The following is a 15364-nucleotide window of genomic DNA, read 5'->3' on the forward strand; positions in this document are numbered from 1 at the left end:
ATCTCTAGGTTGTATGATTGTATGGGTGTATGCTGTATGGTAAGAACATATTTACTTTTGTAAGAGAACTACTACTAAATTGGTTGCACGTTTTAACTTTTCTACCAGTATTACGATGGCATCAAATCCTCAACATTTGCTGGTATCAGTGTTCTAGAACTTGGTCATTTTAATAGGTGTTAAGAATAAAATTATTATTTTAAATATTATTTAACTTTAAATTATTTAAAAATATTATTTAAATTTACCTGAAAAATATATGCGGTACACTGTTTCATATTTGACATCTGTGTGTTTACTTTAACGAGTGTTAAAGTCTTTGGCCTGTTTTTAACAATGTGGCTATTGAGGTTGTGTGATGTGTATTTGTTTGTTTGTTTGTTTGTTCATTTTAAGTGGAGTTACTCAAAGTCACATGAAGTCAATAACTAGAAAGAACTAAGCAGACTGACTTTAGGGTGCCTGCATTTCTTAATTATCACAAGTCAGACCCTACAAGAGAAATGGCTTCATGTCCTATGTTTGTCATAGGGGAGAATGAATTAACAGGGCCTAACTATCCACTGCTTCAGAGCGAGAACTTTGTAACGGTGATGATAATATTATTAGCAACTGTTCTGACAAAGCATTTACTATGTGCTTTTGCTATACATGATTCTGGGTCCTATACCTATATTAACTTACTTAACTTTCACAACATCTGTATGTTACCATTATTACCCCATTTTATCAGTGAGGAAACTCAGGCAGAATAACTCAAGATAAAACAAGTGATACTAAGTGGTAGAAATTGATTCAGACTGTACTCTTAACCACTTTATTCTTTTTTGTTTAAGATATCTTACCAGTTTATGCTTTGTGTACTTTCTAATTAAAAAAAATGATGTATAGAATCCAGGTAGATTTTTGACTGTTTCTCACAATTTCTTCCTGATAGAGGGCCGACTCGAGGTGTTCCAAGGGGAGAAATTCCTCTCAGCCATCCCTCTATGGACCACGTTTGGGGAACTGGCCATTTTATACAACTGCACAAGGACTGCCTCTGTGAAAGGTAACAGGAAATGAAGGGCGGATGTTTGAATTGATGCACAGCATTAAAGGCTAACTGGCCAAGTCAGTGTTTTGTGCCCAAAATCTCATTAGTAAAATGTTGGGCTAATGAAGATTTTTCTACTGAAGAACTTGTGAAAGTAATTGAGGCTTTATAGAACTCTTCTATCAGACACCTGTCTATAAAATAACAAAATGAACTTAAATGGAATGATTTAAATATTTGTCTGACCTACCACTTTTCTTTTTTAAATTTTACTGTGCAAATTTCTGCCTTTGATTCATCCACAATATGTACTTTCTCCTCTGTCTAAGAGGTCCTGACAATATTATAAACCAGAAAATCAATTAACTAACAAAATGTATAAGTTCCAAAAAGAATGTGAATTAATTAGAGTTTTCATGGATGACTTTGGGGAGTTTAATTGATTCTCTCTAGATTTATGCTTCCATTTACTTTATTCATTCATGGGGGTTTTAGGTTTTCTTCTGAATTATTTAGATATGTTGCTTTCTGTGTTTGGAACTTAGTTATAGTCGCAGCAATGTTGTCCTACTTAATAAAAATGCAGATTCTAGAGCTTTACTCCAAACCTGAATCAGAATTTCTGGCAGTCTGACCCAAGGACCTGTATTTTTAACAAGAATACCTAGATAATTTAAATTTATTGTAAAATTTAATAAGCCAGAATATTGGACTTTGTCATGTAGTCTCTCATTACTCCTTTGGAAATATCTAAAACAGATTTTCAGAGTTGCTTCTTCTGTACTTTGTGCTTTTTACATTATATTCTTGATTTTGAGTTTGCTTAATTTCTTTCGAAATAATTGTATACATTTTATACCGAAGTAACCATAGAGATCCTTAAAATATATTGGTTTTCATTAGCAACACTGTCTAAACAAAAGATATAAAAGCCCACTTACAGAATGGCATATATCAAAAAGTCTAGAAATAACTAGTGTTGTCAGAGATGTTTTGAAAAAGGAACACTCATTTGCTGTTGGTGAGAATGTCATCTGGTTCAACCTCTGTGGAAAGCAGTATGGATATTTCTCAAAAGAAGTAAGACTAGAATTTTCATAAGGTCCTGCAATACTACTTCAGAGTTGATTGGTCCACAGAACTGAGTTTACGAGGGAGAAAGGGGTTGCAGGGGGAGGACGAGATTGGGTGGGAGGGATCTTTGGGACAATGGTGGAGGAAAGTGGTCCTAATAGGTGGGTGTGGTGTTGAAATAATGTATGAATAAAAATGTAAATGGACAAAAAAGTAAAAAACTTCAAGTACACACACACACACACACACACACACACACACACACATATACAGATCTTTAACTTTCAACTATAGGCGTGTAATGTCTTCACTCTGCATAGGTATAGGCTGACTAGTTTTCTCTTATATCACATCACAAACCTTAAAAACATCCTGATGATGTAACAAGTAATTGGGGATTACAAACTAATTCCAATATCAGTCTAAGCAAAACATAATTAGAAAAAAAATTATTTGCTACTTAATTCCAAATCATGGCTCACTTCAAAGCCAAAAAATATTTTATAAAATTACCTACTGTTTATATCATGGTTTCCTTCTACTGCCATGTACTTGTTAAAAGAATACAGCTTCCAAAAAACATATCTTTTTCTGAGAATATATAACACACAACTTGAGAGAATTTTTTGAAATGTTTAAGTGGGGTGATTAAACATTTTTATCACTTTCTTGATTTCTACAAAGCTGTTACCAATGTTAAAACTTGGGCACTGGATCGAGAGGTATTCCAGAACATAATGAGAAGAACAGCTCAAGCTAGAGATGAACAGTACAGAAACTTCCTCAGAAGGTAAGAAAGAGACATTGAAAGACCAGAAAGTGTGGTAGTCATATCACAGTTATAATGGTTCTATCGGAATAATTATTTTACGACAGGTCTTTCTCATTTGTTTTCCACATAATTAAGGAACAGAACTATCCTTGTATTTAATATTACTCTATACGAAAGTTTTTTATTTAACTCGCATCAGGTTTATGCCTCGATTAACTTCTTCCACTAGTTTTGCCCTTGATTGATCCTATTATGGTATAGAAAAAAATGTGTGAAGTGTTCTAAAATATTGTTCACTTTGAAAGTCATTCTATAATTTGGAAATGGATAACAAAATACCATCTTCTTACAATGCTTTACTTAGACTAATATTAAAGTTGATTAATTTTACAATAGCACAGCGGGTAGGGCGTTCGCCTTGCATATGGCCAACCCAGTTTGATTCCTCCGCCCCTCTCGGAGAGCCCAGCAAGCTACTGAGAGTATCTGGCCCGCATGGCAGAAATTGGAAAGCTACCCGTGGTGTATTCGATATGCCAAAAACAATAACAACAAGTCTCACAATGGAGACGTTACTGGTGCCTGCTTGAGCAAATCAATGAACAATGGGACAACACACAGTGCTATACTTGTTTTAACTGAGGCATTCTATTTCAATTCCTTATCCACAATATCTTCTATGATATTGCTACTATTAATTTGGGCACCATGAATTACAATAGTATAAATATTAATGTTTTAAGAATATGGAGCGATAGCACAGCGGGTAGGGCGTTCGCCTTACAAGCGGCCAACATGGCCAACCCGAGTTCGATTCCTCCGCCCCTCTCGGAGAGCCCAGCAAGCTACCGAGAGTATTGGATATGCCAGACACAGTAACAACAAAGTCTCCAATGGAGACGTTACTGGGCCCACTCGAGCAAATCGATGATCAAAGAATATAGTGTTGCTATGCAGAAAAACTATTATTTATAGCAAATTAACTTGCAAAAATGTTACTATGCTTATCTCGATGACATTGATCCTGGCATGAGAACTGTATTGTACCCTTTTAAAGTTAGTTTATTTATAGAGAAACAAATATCTATGTGACTGAAAAGGTACACATGTAAATTTTTAGAAAAAAATATGGTCAATTTATGCTATTTCAGTGTTTTGGGGGAATTTTACAAGTTTAAAGCTGCAGTATATATACTAATTAGTGCCTGTGATAACTGGTAATAATAAAGTATTATATGATTTTCAAGAATAAATTTGAATCTCTTTTCATGTATAGTGATGTTTTTCTTGCATAACTAGCTTGCAAAGCCAATGATTTCCATGCCGTATAGTTTATTGCATTTATTGGGAACAAGCACATTGTTAATCAGTAAAACATCACTGGCACTTAAAATTTCTATAAAAAAGCTTGCTGATTCACCCTTTTTGAGATAATACTGACTCATAGTAGAGGGCTGCGATAATAAAATGAGGTGTTTTACTTAGACGCCAACCACTGCATTGTGGATTCTATATACTTGAATGGGATCTCAAAATCTAACAGCTGAGCACTGCACCTCAACATTTAAAGCTAATTTACTAAACTTATGCAAGGATCAAAAAGTAAATAAGCTACCACCCATGTTTGCATTTGAATAGCCCAGATAAAACTTGAATTAACAGGCAACAGGCTGACCAGTGGAATCTGACTTGTTCTGTCATTATGGACTGAGTTCAGAGTATTTACCTGTAAATTCCTTCCTTCCTTCACTCTGTTACCTCATTCACACATTCATTCAACAAGCATTTAAGACAGACCCTAATCATTATCCACTTAGCAGTAAGTAAAATAAACCTGATCTCTGTCATCATAAGAACAATTTTTTCCTTCATATCATCTTCCTCCAATTCCCAAATGTCATAGATTAATAGGAGAGAATTTTCACTAACCCTCCTTGGCCTAGTTTGGGTCAGAGCTACAACTTTCATGGTTGGCATGTTCATCCAAGACAAGCCCTACCACCTCTCATTAGTAGAGGGAAGTAAAAGAGAAACATTTTTTTTATTAATAGTATACAATAGGCTATTATACATTTGCACCTTTTTATTATGAAATATGTGATGCATTCATAAAATATATATAGCACTTATCTGAGTTATAAAACACAACCAAATGAACACCATCAAGCTAGGTCCAACCTGGGAAGTCAGCAATGAGCCATGTTGGATTTATCCAGATTTCTCCTTATTATTTCCAACATTTCCAGTCCCTCGTCTTAGGACAGTTAGAGCATCAAGTTCAACAATCATTCTATCATTATCTTGATATTCTCTTATTTTACTCATAGCAGGATAGCCTATTTTTGAGCATCCTAAAAAATGGTGTTATTTTTGCAATTAATTTTTTTTATTCAATGTTCTTCTCTAAGGTTCATCCTTTTGAGTTTCAGTTCAAAGTTGATCAGTGTAGTCATCTGCCCTGTTGGAGAATTCCATCATCTGCCTTAATAACTGTAGTGTATTATTTGTTGGGGCAATTCAATGTCATGCAGTTATACAAAATTTTTGTGCAAACATCTTTATATGCATCTTTCCATGCTTGTACACATGTGACAGTCCAGATATCTGCTTTCAAAAATCAAATCCAGTTGTGTATTTTTGGAGTAGTTTCATTTTTTCCTTCAGTCGTGTCATTTTAGATAATAACAAAAATGTATTTATCGTATAGTTTCTTATGTTGTGTCCTGAGTAAAAATGGACAAAGTAGAATAGCAAATCTCTTTGATAACTATTAATCATATTGATGATATTGATATGATATTATGATGATATGATATTAATCATATTGAGTGGAATTTTTGATTCAAAATATAGTACTTTTTAGAATTCCATTTCACTCTGTATATTACTATCATTATCTGTAAAAACGTTTCTGTTAAAAAACTGGCCATAATAAATTCTAACTGACAGAATAGTATGGCTAATAATCAGCTATCATTTGAATGCTGATTGCTGCATTCTCCCTGGATATCAATTTTATTTGATTATGAGAGTTTAGATGAAATTTTATACTTCTCTGAAAGTAGAACTCTTCACCGATTCTAACAGAGTTTTTAAAAATTATTCTTATTAAGACATGGTCATTTACAAAGTTGTTCATAATAGGGTTGTTTTAGGAAAACAGTGTTCACACACTAATCTCAACACCAGTGTGATCTTTTTTTTCACCAAAGTCCCCAAGTTTTCTTCCAACCCCCCCAGCTGCCCACATTGGAGGCATTACAACAAATTTATTCATATTGCTTGTTCACACAAAACTTAAAGGAATGAAAAATAGAATTATTAGAAAATACATCAGTAAAAATCAGTTTGTGATGATCGATTATATATGATTTTACCGTATGTTAATAACAAAATTTAAATCATTCAACACAATATATTAATGTCTATTCTCATTTTTATAAATGAGTTTTCAATTCTGGCACCTAAAATATATTGCATTCAGTAGTTTTTTTGTACTTAGTCTTAGTGTGATAATTATCAGGTCTTCCTTATTATTAAAGGTAAAGGTAAGGTAAAGGCCCTCCCGTTGATCGTCGATTTGCTCGAGCGGGCCCAGTAACGTCTCCATTGGAGACTTTGTTGTTACTGTGTCTGGCATATCGAATACTCTCGGTAGCTTGCCGGGCTCTCCGAGAGGGGCAGAGGAATCGAATTCGGGTCGGCCATGTTGGCCGCTTGTAAGGCGAACGCCCTACCCGCTGTGCTATCGCTCCAGCCATCCTTCTTATTAATAAAAGCTTATTTTTTAAAAATTCTGTGCCAATGTATTTTAGAGCTTATATGAAATACTTAAAACCTACAGATGTAAAGCTTAGTAAGAATGAAGCAAATAAAGAAAATTTAAAGAAAAATCTAAATAGGCCTGTAAAAGTACCAAGTGTTCTAAGAAAGGAAAAAATAGGTTTTACATTAGAAAGTATTATATAATGGATACTGTTTGAATATCTGCATCAAAAGTAAAAGCTTGCAATAAAAGTCTTTCTGTATATGTAAAGAAACTGATCATCGTCAATATAAATGAGATTCTAATTTATTATTGGAAATATGTAAAAATCCCTTAGCAAACTAGGAGTAAACATACCTAGTAGAGGGTTACAATAAGCATCATGAGTGAGTGACATATTTAGTGCTGGCATATTTGTCCTATCCAAAAAAAAAAGGGGGGGGGGATTTTGTGATGTTGGAAACACTTTTCCAAAAATGTTTACTTTCAAAACAAGCAGTAAAAATTAAAATCAAATTTTTTCCTGAACAGAAAATATGTGATCTCTTTCCTTTATGGTATCTTACTACTTTATAAAAAATTTTTTTTATTAATTAATTCATTTATTTTGAATACCCATCCCTCCACCCGTGACCATTTTCGACCACCTCGGATCCCAGTATCCCTCACACCTCCCACCCTCCCCTCATTCCATCCTGACTTTGCGGCAGGGCATTCTCTTTTGTTCTCTCTCTCCCATTGGGTGTTGTGGCCTGTATAAGAGTTAATCCTGGTTTTCAGGGAGAAACGTTGGATGATGTACTTTCCTTTGATTACCTTGCATATAGGGAGATGTCGCGCGGTTGCTTATGCGGCCGCGCAGTTTGGAGTAAAAGTCCTAGTTCCCGCATATTCGAGCTATGCTTGTAGAGGCTCATGGTCACCAGGGTTCTATCTGGAGGAGGCGGGATGCGGCACCTACCCCATCTGGGACTTCCCGGTGATCTCAGCTCTCTTCAGGACCTAGTGCATTCTCCGGGAGCTGTGGAGCCTCCTCGCAGCCTTTCTTCTCTGTGGCTGTGTGCTGTAAAGATCTAAAAAATTGTTTTTGATAGATGTCTGTGATCATGTAATTTGTAATTTCATTGTATTTAGATTTGATTATTAGTGTGTGATATAGTTAAGGATTTACTTTGAGATAACTAATATGCATTTTATGTTTATATTCATGCAAAGACTTTGAATCTGCAGATATATCTGCATTTATAGTTTAATTCAGGATACTAACTAAAGATTTCATTTTAATTTTGAAGTGTTTCCTTGCTGAAGAATTTACCTGAAGATAAGCTAGCCAAGATCATTGACTGCTTGGAAGTGGTAAGAAATTCCAAATTAAAAAAAAAATTTATTAAAAGATTACATCATCCACTGATTGCTAGCACCAGAAATGAATTTAGAGATCTGCAGAGACCAGTAACCATTCCTATTGTGAAAAAGCTTAGGCTAATTCACACTCTTCTGAAATGTAAAAAAGGAGTTGGGTTCGCACATGCAGAGTGACATTTGATTTACATATTTTTGTCTTTTTAGTATTTTTGAAACTAAACTGTCTGACTCAAGAGGCATTCAATTTTCTGCAATTAACATGACAATTCCTTACAGAAAGTTCATAATACAAAGGAGTCAGTAATGCATAATTAGCAAATGGATTAGAGAAAGAGGATATTGGGGCTTTTGGTGACAGGTTTTTGAATCAGGTTATGAAAGACCTCCCCGCTGCACCCCAGTGGTGAAAATGCTACACCAGGAGAAGACATTTTAAAAGTCACACTTACAAATCAATTTACCTATTTTAACATCTCAGGAAAACTGGCATATTGGCATGTATTCAGAAGCATTACCCAGATGGTTGGTTCTAACCCAAGATTAGTTAATTCTTTTCATGAATAATGCTCTTCTAACTTGTACCTTGGATTCTAATGATATGCATAATATGAAACCTCTTCAGATTTCAGAGATTAAAATTCAAAGCAAATAACCTTTCCCTAACTTTTGGGGGATTCAATTTCATAGAAAGGAAAATGGCTTTTACGGAAGGTAAGGAATAACCAAAGAGTCCCATGAAGACTTGAAACCTTTATAAAGCTGTTCTCAGTAGGAGACAGAAAATAGCCTGAAAGACTGATTATTGACAGAGTCATACCTTTGTCAATCACAATATATAATGTAAACTAATATCTGTTGAGAAAAGAACCCTGATCATTGTATCCTTAAGTGTAAGTGACACCAGTAATGTTACCATTTACAGTCGTGGAAGTCATCCAGCAATTTATCAAGGATCAGCTAGGGTGACACAGAGCGGCTGTGTGTCCCAAGAGTGTTCTGATATGAAGTCATTTTCCAGAGGACTTTTGCCCCCTATCTCTCAGGATTTTCCCCAATGTAACACTACCCAATAACAGATGTTACAAATTAATAATTCATCCTAATTTCTGAGTGTTTCTTAAGCAAGAGAGGCCCTATATATTTTTTGTTAACTGAAGAAATCTGCTTTTAATATAATACTAATAGAGTAGATTCACTAGAGGGGAATTCCAGGAGGGCAATAAATATTATCACAATTTAGTGTTATGAAAAATAAATGACAAATTAGGCATGTATACCATAGCCACAAGCAAGCGCTGTAGAATATATAGATGAGGGCCTCCAAATTGGGTATTATTTAAAATAAAATTCAAGTTTGCAAGCTCATTTTTTGAAATACCCTAGAAAGACTTTATTATATCAGCATTCATGGACACTAGCATGGTTATAAAGTGCTCTTTATGCGTACCTGGCAAACAAATGTATCTGTGTAACGTGTGTGAAAATTCTCAAATGCGGAACGTGATTAACAAGGGAGTGAGGCTCTATTTAACTCTAAGAAAAAAGCATAATTTGATCACCATAACTCGGACTAATCGCCCATCAACACGGTCCTGACAACAGCCCGTCACTTAGGGATGGGAGTTCTGACAGCTTGCCCAGATGAGTTCCAAGACCAGCTGTCCTGCAAACTGGTTTCATAATCATTGAGAAAAGCAGGCTGAATCTGGCAGGTTGTGTGGGAATTGATTCGAGAAGGTTTTGTTTTGTTTTGTTTTGTTCTGTTCTCAGGGCGAGGGTGGGAGGCTACAATTACCTACCACCAAGAAGATAATATGTTATGTTTATTAAGAGTGTTAAATTCCTAGTTCAAATGTTTCTCACTGTGCAGTGTTCCAGTAGCTTGCGTCACTGTCACCTAAATCACCAAGACACTTCTAGGGGCAAACACCACTTTGAAGCCTTTTCTCTTCATCTGTGGAACGTGTAAGTGGGAATTGTGCCAACATATTCACCAGTGGGCTTTAAGAGTTAACAAATGAGCATCATAATGGAAGATACAGAATTTGAGTGCCATGTAACTATGATGATAATGAAAGTGATAATGACACATCTGCACCTGGCAGTGAGTGGTAGGGAAGACAGGAGTGGATGCAGTTCCAGCTCCCATGCTCAGGACTCAATCCAGGAAGCATGAGATTTGACTGTGGTAGTTTGCAAAGTCACCTGAGTCTGTTACTGAGCTTTGGTATTTGGCCCAGGGTCCTTGCAACTCCAATTCCATCATTTCTGATTGTAGAGGTAGAGTAGGAGGTGAGTGGAGTGGTGTGGAATGCTCTCCTCCTTATCCGGATCACCTGCCGTGAGCACTAGGGGAATGCTTAGGTCAGCCATGACCTCAGAGTACATGGAGAAGAAATGCAGTAAAGAAAAGAAATCAGAAATTGAGGGGTAAAGTAAGAAAAGCAGGAACCAGAGAGACAGGGGTCAAGGGTAGGTTGGTCATGCATTACCTGTAGATCCAGACCACCAAACCAGCATTGGAAACGTGAGATCCAAACTAGAACAACCAAACAAAAATGTGCCTTTCAAGGAGACCGTCTGAGGAGTGGGAGGGAATCTGGGGACACTGGTGGAGGGAAGTGGACACAGGTGATGGGGTCTGTGCTTGAATATGTTGTGATTAAAATTCAGCCATGAATAACTTTGTAAATCATGGTACTTTAATTTCTTTTTTTTGTTTTGTTTTGGTTTTGGGGTCACCCTCAGTGGTGCTCAGGAGTTACTCCTGGTTCTGCACACAGGAATCTTTTATGGTGATGTGCAAGGGACTATATTGGGTACCAGATGTCAAACCCAGGTTGGCTACTTGTGAGGCCAGCAGCATCTTGCCCACTATTCTATCATTCTAGCCCCACTTTAATATCATTTTTTTTCTTTTGGGGTCACACCCGGAAATGCATAGAAGTACTCCTGGTTCATGCACTCAGGAATTACACCTGGCAGTGGTTAGGGGACCATATGGGATGCTGGGAATCGAACCCAGGTCAGCATGCAAAGCAAACGTCTTACCTGCTGTGCTGTTGCTCCAGCCCCCCACTTTAATATTTTTAAGTCAGCTTCCCAGCGACCATACACTGAACCAGAGACCCACATTTTAACATTTTAATCAAGTACTTATTATATGGGGCTGGAGCGATAGCATAGCAGTAGGGCGTTTGCCTTGCACGCAGCCAACATGGCCGACCCGAGTTCGATTTCTCCTCCCCTCTCCGAGAGCCCGGCAAGCTACTGAGAGTATCTCGCCCGCGGGGCAGAGCCTGGCAAGCTCCCCGTGATGTATTCGATATGCCAAACGCAGTAACAACAAAGTCTCCAATGGAGACGTTACTGGGCCCGCTCGAGCAAATCAATGATCAACGGAGGGCCTTTACTTTTTACTTTTACTTATTATATAGAGAGACACACTCATTTAAAGTCATGAATAAAATTTATATACTCAGAGTTTGTCTCTTCATTCAGGGATTTCTCCACTTTAATCAATTTGTTTTGCTTTGTTTCGGAGGCCACAACTTATAGGGTGCAAGGAATCATTCAGGGAGTTTCCATTTTAATCATTTTTAAAAAAAAAACTATTTGGGAGACACATTATGGGTTGCAGGAATCAAACCTGGGCCAACCATACGCAAGGCAAGTGCCCTACTTGTTCTATCTATCCCCAACCTCTTTTAAACAAATACCCTTTTTAGATTATAGGATTCAACTCACTGGTAAACATAAAGACAAGTTTTTTAAGAAGTAAGAATAAGCCTGGTTGGAAAGTCCTGTTTTATATTAATGTCTAGGTATGCATGTACCTGGGTGTACATGTAAAATGCATTTCTTACTTTAGGTGAAAGTAAGAAAACACTTGAAAGCCATTGCTCCCACAGGATAGGGATTTGGGCTTCTTAGTACTCTAAAGGACCCCTTTGCGAAGTGACCATAGGACAATAACTTCAGTGTTTGTGCTTCTCTTTTTGGTCTTGGTGACCACCTAGCTCGCCTGGCTGCACCCCCTGGTTGACAAACACAGTCTAGCATTGTGGCCAGTGCTTCCCAGTCTATATTTTTGGTCTGCCTCCGTCCCCAGCCTTTTTTTGATCTATGAACTTACTGTCAACACAGTGGGAGGTATTATTTATCTGCCTTCCACGGTTTGGGGTGACAAAGAACCATTCCCAGGAAAAACAGCCACTAGGAAGTTTGCTCTGTGGGAGACAACGAAGCTTTCTCAGTGTTCCCTTTCAGGTTATTCATTTGCAGGGTCACTGATGGGAACTGGAGCACACCAAAGGTTTTTACAATCACTGAACGACAGCCTGCCAGTGCTTCAAGACCTCTCCATATTCCTGAGCCCCCCGGGTGGGCCCTGGTATCTGAGTTTGGTGTAAGAGAATCTGAAGAGTAGAAGGTATGAACCAGGAATATGGAGTGCTCCATCCGCCCTTATGGTCAAAACAGGGAGCAGTGGCTACAGAATAATGATATCTACACTCTGCATCTATATGGCACATTGCTCATGCAATCCCTTGTCTCAACTGTAAAAGTCAGCTTGCCTGAAAGTTTGTGATATGAAGTAGAATAAGGAGTTGGAGTAAGGAAATTGTGAGGCTCAAAGTCCAAAGTATATTCCAAGCAAATTTGTCTCCTGTGGAACAGTTTAGAAAATTCATCCCTGTTGGCTTCAGATGACTGCTCTGCCTTTTCCCATGCGGCCCCTCTCCGAAGACCCACTGGGTTGTGTCACTGCAGTTGGGGGGAAATGATGAGGAGGGCATATGAAAGGACTCTGGGGCCCACCTTGGGAGTGAGAATCATCACTTCCGGTCAGATTCATTTCATTAAGCCGGTGGTCACAGCTCAGCGTGGGGAAGCAGGGGAGTGCGGTGGATCTGAACAGCCAGGAGTCACTAGGGAAGACTTTGCTGGTCAGCTTTGCATCTTCCACAGGAATGATCAGTCACAGGCGCCTGGCGTGTAGCTGTATAGAGCTGTAGCATGTATAAAGCTGCCTGTTCTTTTCTATACAGCTGTGCCAGCTCCTCGAGTGTTAGTTGAGGAAGGTTATTTCATCTTGTTTTTGCAAAAAAGGAAACAGATATGGAATAGTCAACCCTTAAACAAACCCTTATCATTCTCCTCCTTTTTATTGTTTAATTTTTTTTAAGATAAAAAATAAAATTCTAACCGACTTCGACCATGAGTGTGGAAAGGTCGGATTACAGCTGAATCTCACAAAGACAATGTTCATGAGAAACAGTCTTGTTCCTGATGTTCCATTCACTCTCAATGGAACCACCATCTCCGAAATCAACAGTTATATATACCTAGGTCGAGAAATCGACATGATGAATGACCTGGCACCTGCGTTATGCAGGAGGAAGAGAGAGGCTTGGAATGCCTTCAAGAGCATTGAAAAATAACTAAGAGGACAAAGAACCTCCAGGTCCGAGCACATCTCTTCGATTCCACTGTTCTTCCTGCATTGACATATGCCTCAGAGACCTGGGTCCTACGAAAACAGGATGAGAACACTATTTGGGTCTCTCAAAGAGGAGTCAAAAGAGCTATGCTTGAAGTATCACGCTTCACTCAAATGAGAGATAGAATCGGGAGTTCCGATCTCCATCAACGCTCAAGAATCAGGGACGCTATCTCATTTGCCAAGGCATCAAAAATCAGATGGGCTGGACACGTAATGAGGTTTAGAGATGACCGCTGGACTAGAGCTATTACTGACTGGATTCCATGAGACATCAAAAGATCGCGTGGACGCCCACCTACAAGATGGTCAGACTTCTTCCTCAAGACCCTTAATGATCGGTTTAAGGCTCTGCATGTTCCTAGAATGAGCAGTTGCCATTGGGCTATGGGATGTCAAAAGATTGCTTGGATGCCCACCTACAAGATGGTCAGACTTCTTCGTCAAGACCCTGAATGATCAATTTGAGGCTCTGCATGTCCCTAGAATGAGCAGATGCCATTGGGTTACGCTATCATGCAACAGGGATGAATGGAGATGTTACTGGCACCCGCTCGAGTAAACCAATGAGTAACGGGGTATCAAGTGATCAAGTGATCAAGTGATTTTTTTAATTAATTTATTTTTTTCTTTCATCTCCCTTTTCTTTTTTTTTTTCTCTTAGGGTGGGAGAAGCATGCTGAAAGTAGACTATAGACCAAACATTCTCCTCCTTTTTTAACATTTTCTAGTCACACCTATTGCTGCTCACAGTTTATTCCTGACTCTGTGCTCAGGGATCACTCCTAGCAGGTTTTGGGAGACCAAAGCTGTGGCAAGGATGAGACCTGGGTCAGCCACACATAAGCGCCTTCCCTGCTAAACTATCTCTTGGCCCTATTTTATTATTATTGAAATGACATGGTTACAATAGTGTGCATGTGTGTGTTCTAGGTATACAAAGATACAGTACCTCTACTCTTCCACCAGAGTGAAAATTCCCTCTACCACTTCTTTTTTTTCTTTTTTATTAGTGAAACACCATGAGGTACAGTTTTAGACTTACAAATTTTTGTGCTTGGGTTTCAGTTATACAATGATCAAGTACCCATCCCTCCACCAGTGCCCATTTCCCACCACCATGGATCCCAGTATCCCTCCCACCCCCTCGCCCCCCCACCCACCCTGCCTCTGTGGCAGGGCATTCCCTTTTGTTCTCTCTTTCCTTTTGAATGTTGTGGTTTGCAAAAGAGGCATTGAGTGGCAATCATGTTTGGTCTATAGTTTACTTTCAGCATGCTTCTCCTATCCTGGGAGGATCCTCCCAACACCCTTTATTTGGTGCACCCTTCTCTGTCTGAGGTCCCTTTTCCCCTAGCATGTGTGGCTGGCCTCCAAGCCATGGAGCAAAATTCCTGGTACTAATCTCGGCCACTCTTGGGTATTAGCCAGAATCTGGAAAAAACCTGAGTGCCTGAGGACAGATGACTGGTTAAAGAAACTTTGGTACATTTGCACAATGGAGTACTATGTAGCTGTTAGAAAAGATGAAATCATGACATTTACATACAAGTGGTACTACATGGAAAGTATCATGTTAAGCAAAATGAGTCAGAAAGAGAGGGATAGACGTAGAAATATTGCATTCATCTGGGGAATATAAAGTAACAAAATACGAGACCTACTCCTTCTACCACTTCTTTATGTCATCAGGCCCCTTCTTACCATGACAGTCATTGAGTACTATTTCAGGAGCTCTGAAAGCTTAAAAAAAAAAACACGGACTTTGTCTTTTTTTTGTGGAAATAGAATGAAGTCACCCAAATTGTTTACACCTTAATTTCTGGAATGTGTGACTACGTTATAGTA

At 38.3% G+C, this 15364-nt stretch overlaps 1 protein-coding gene across 1 annotated transcript in view; it reads left to right on the forward strand.

Moving 5' to 3' along the window:
• Positions 1 to 15364, forward strand: part of PRKG2 (protein kinase cGMP-dependent 2) — a 109662-nt gene that overhangs the window by 33656 nt on the left and 60642 nt on the right. Inside the window, exons 4-6 of the mRNA XM_056111288.1 lie at positions 938 to 1051; positions 2795 to 2900; positions 7941 to 8004. Coding sequence (XP_055967263.1) covers positions 938 to 1051; positions 2795 to 2900; positions 7941 to 8004 — 284 coding nt within the window. The remainder of the gene's footprint in view (positions 1 to 937; positions 1052 to 2794; positions 2901 to 7940; positions 8005 to 15364) is intronic.

Source organism: Sorex fumeus, unplaced genomic scaffold, assembly GCF_029834395.1.
Source record: "Sorex fumeus unplaced genomic scaffold, SorFum_2.1 ptg000013l, whole genome shotgun sequence".
NCBI classification, from domain to species: domain Eukaryota; kingdom Metazoa; phylum Chordata; class Mammalia; order Eulipotyphla; family Soricidae; genus Sorex; species Sorex fumeus.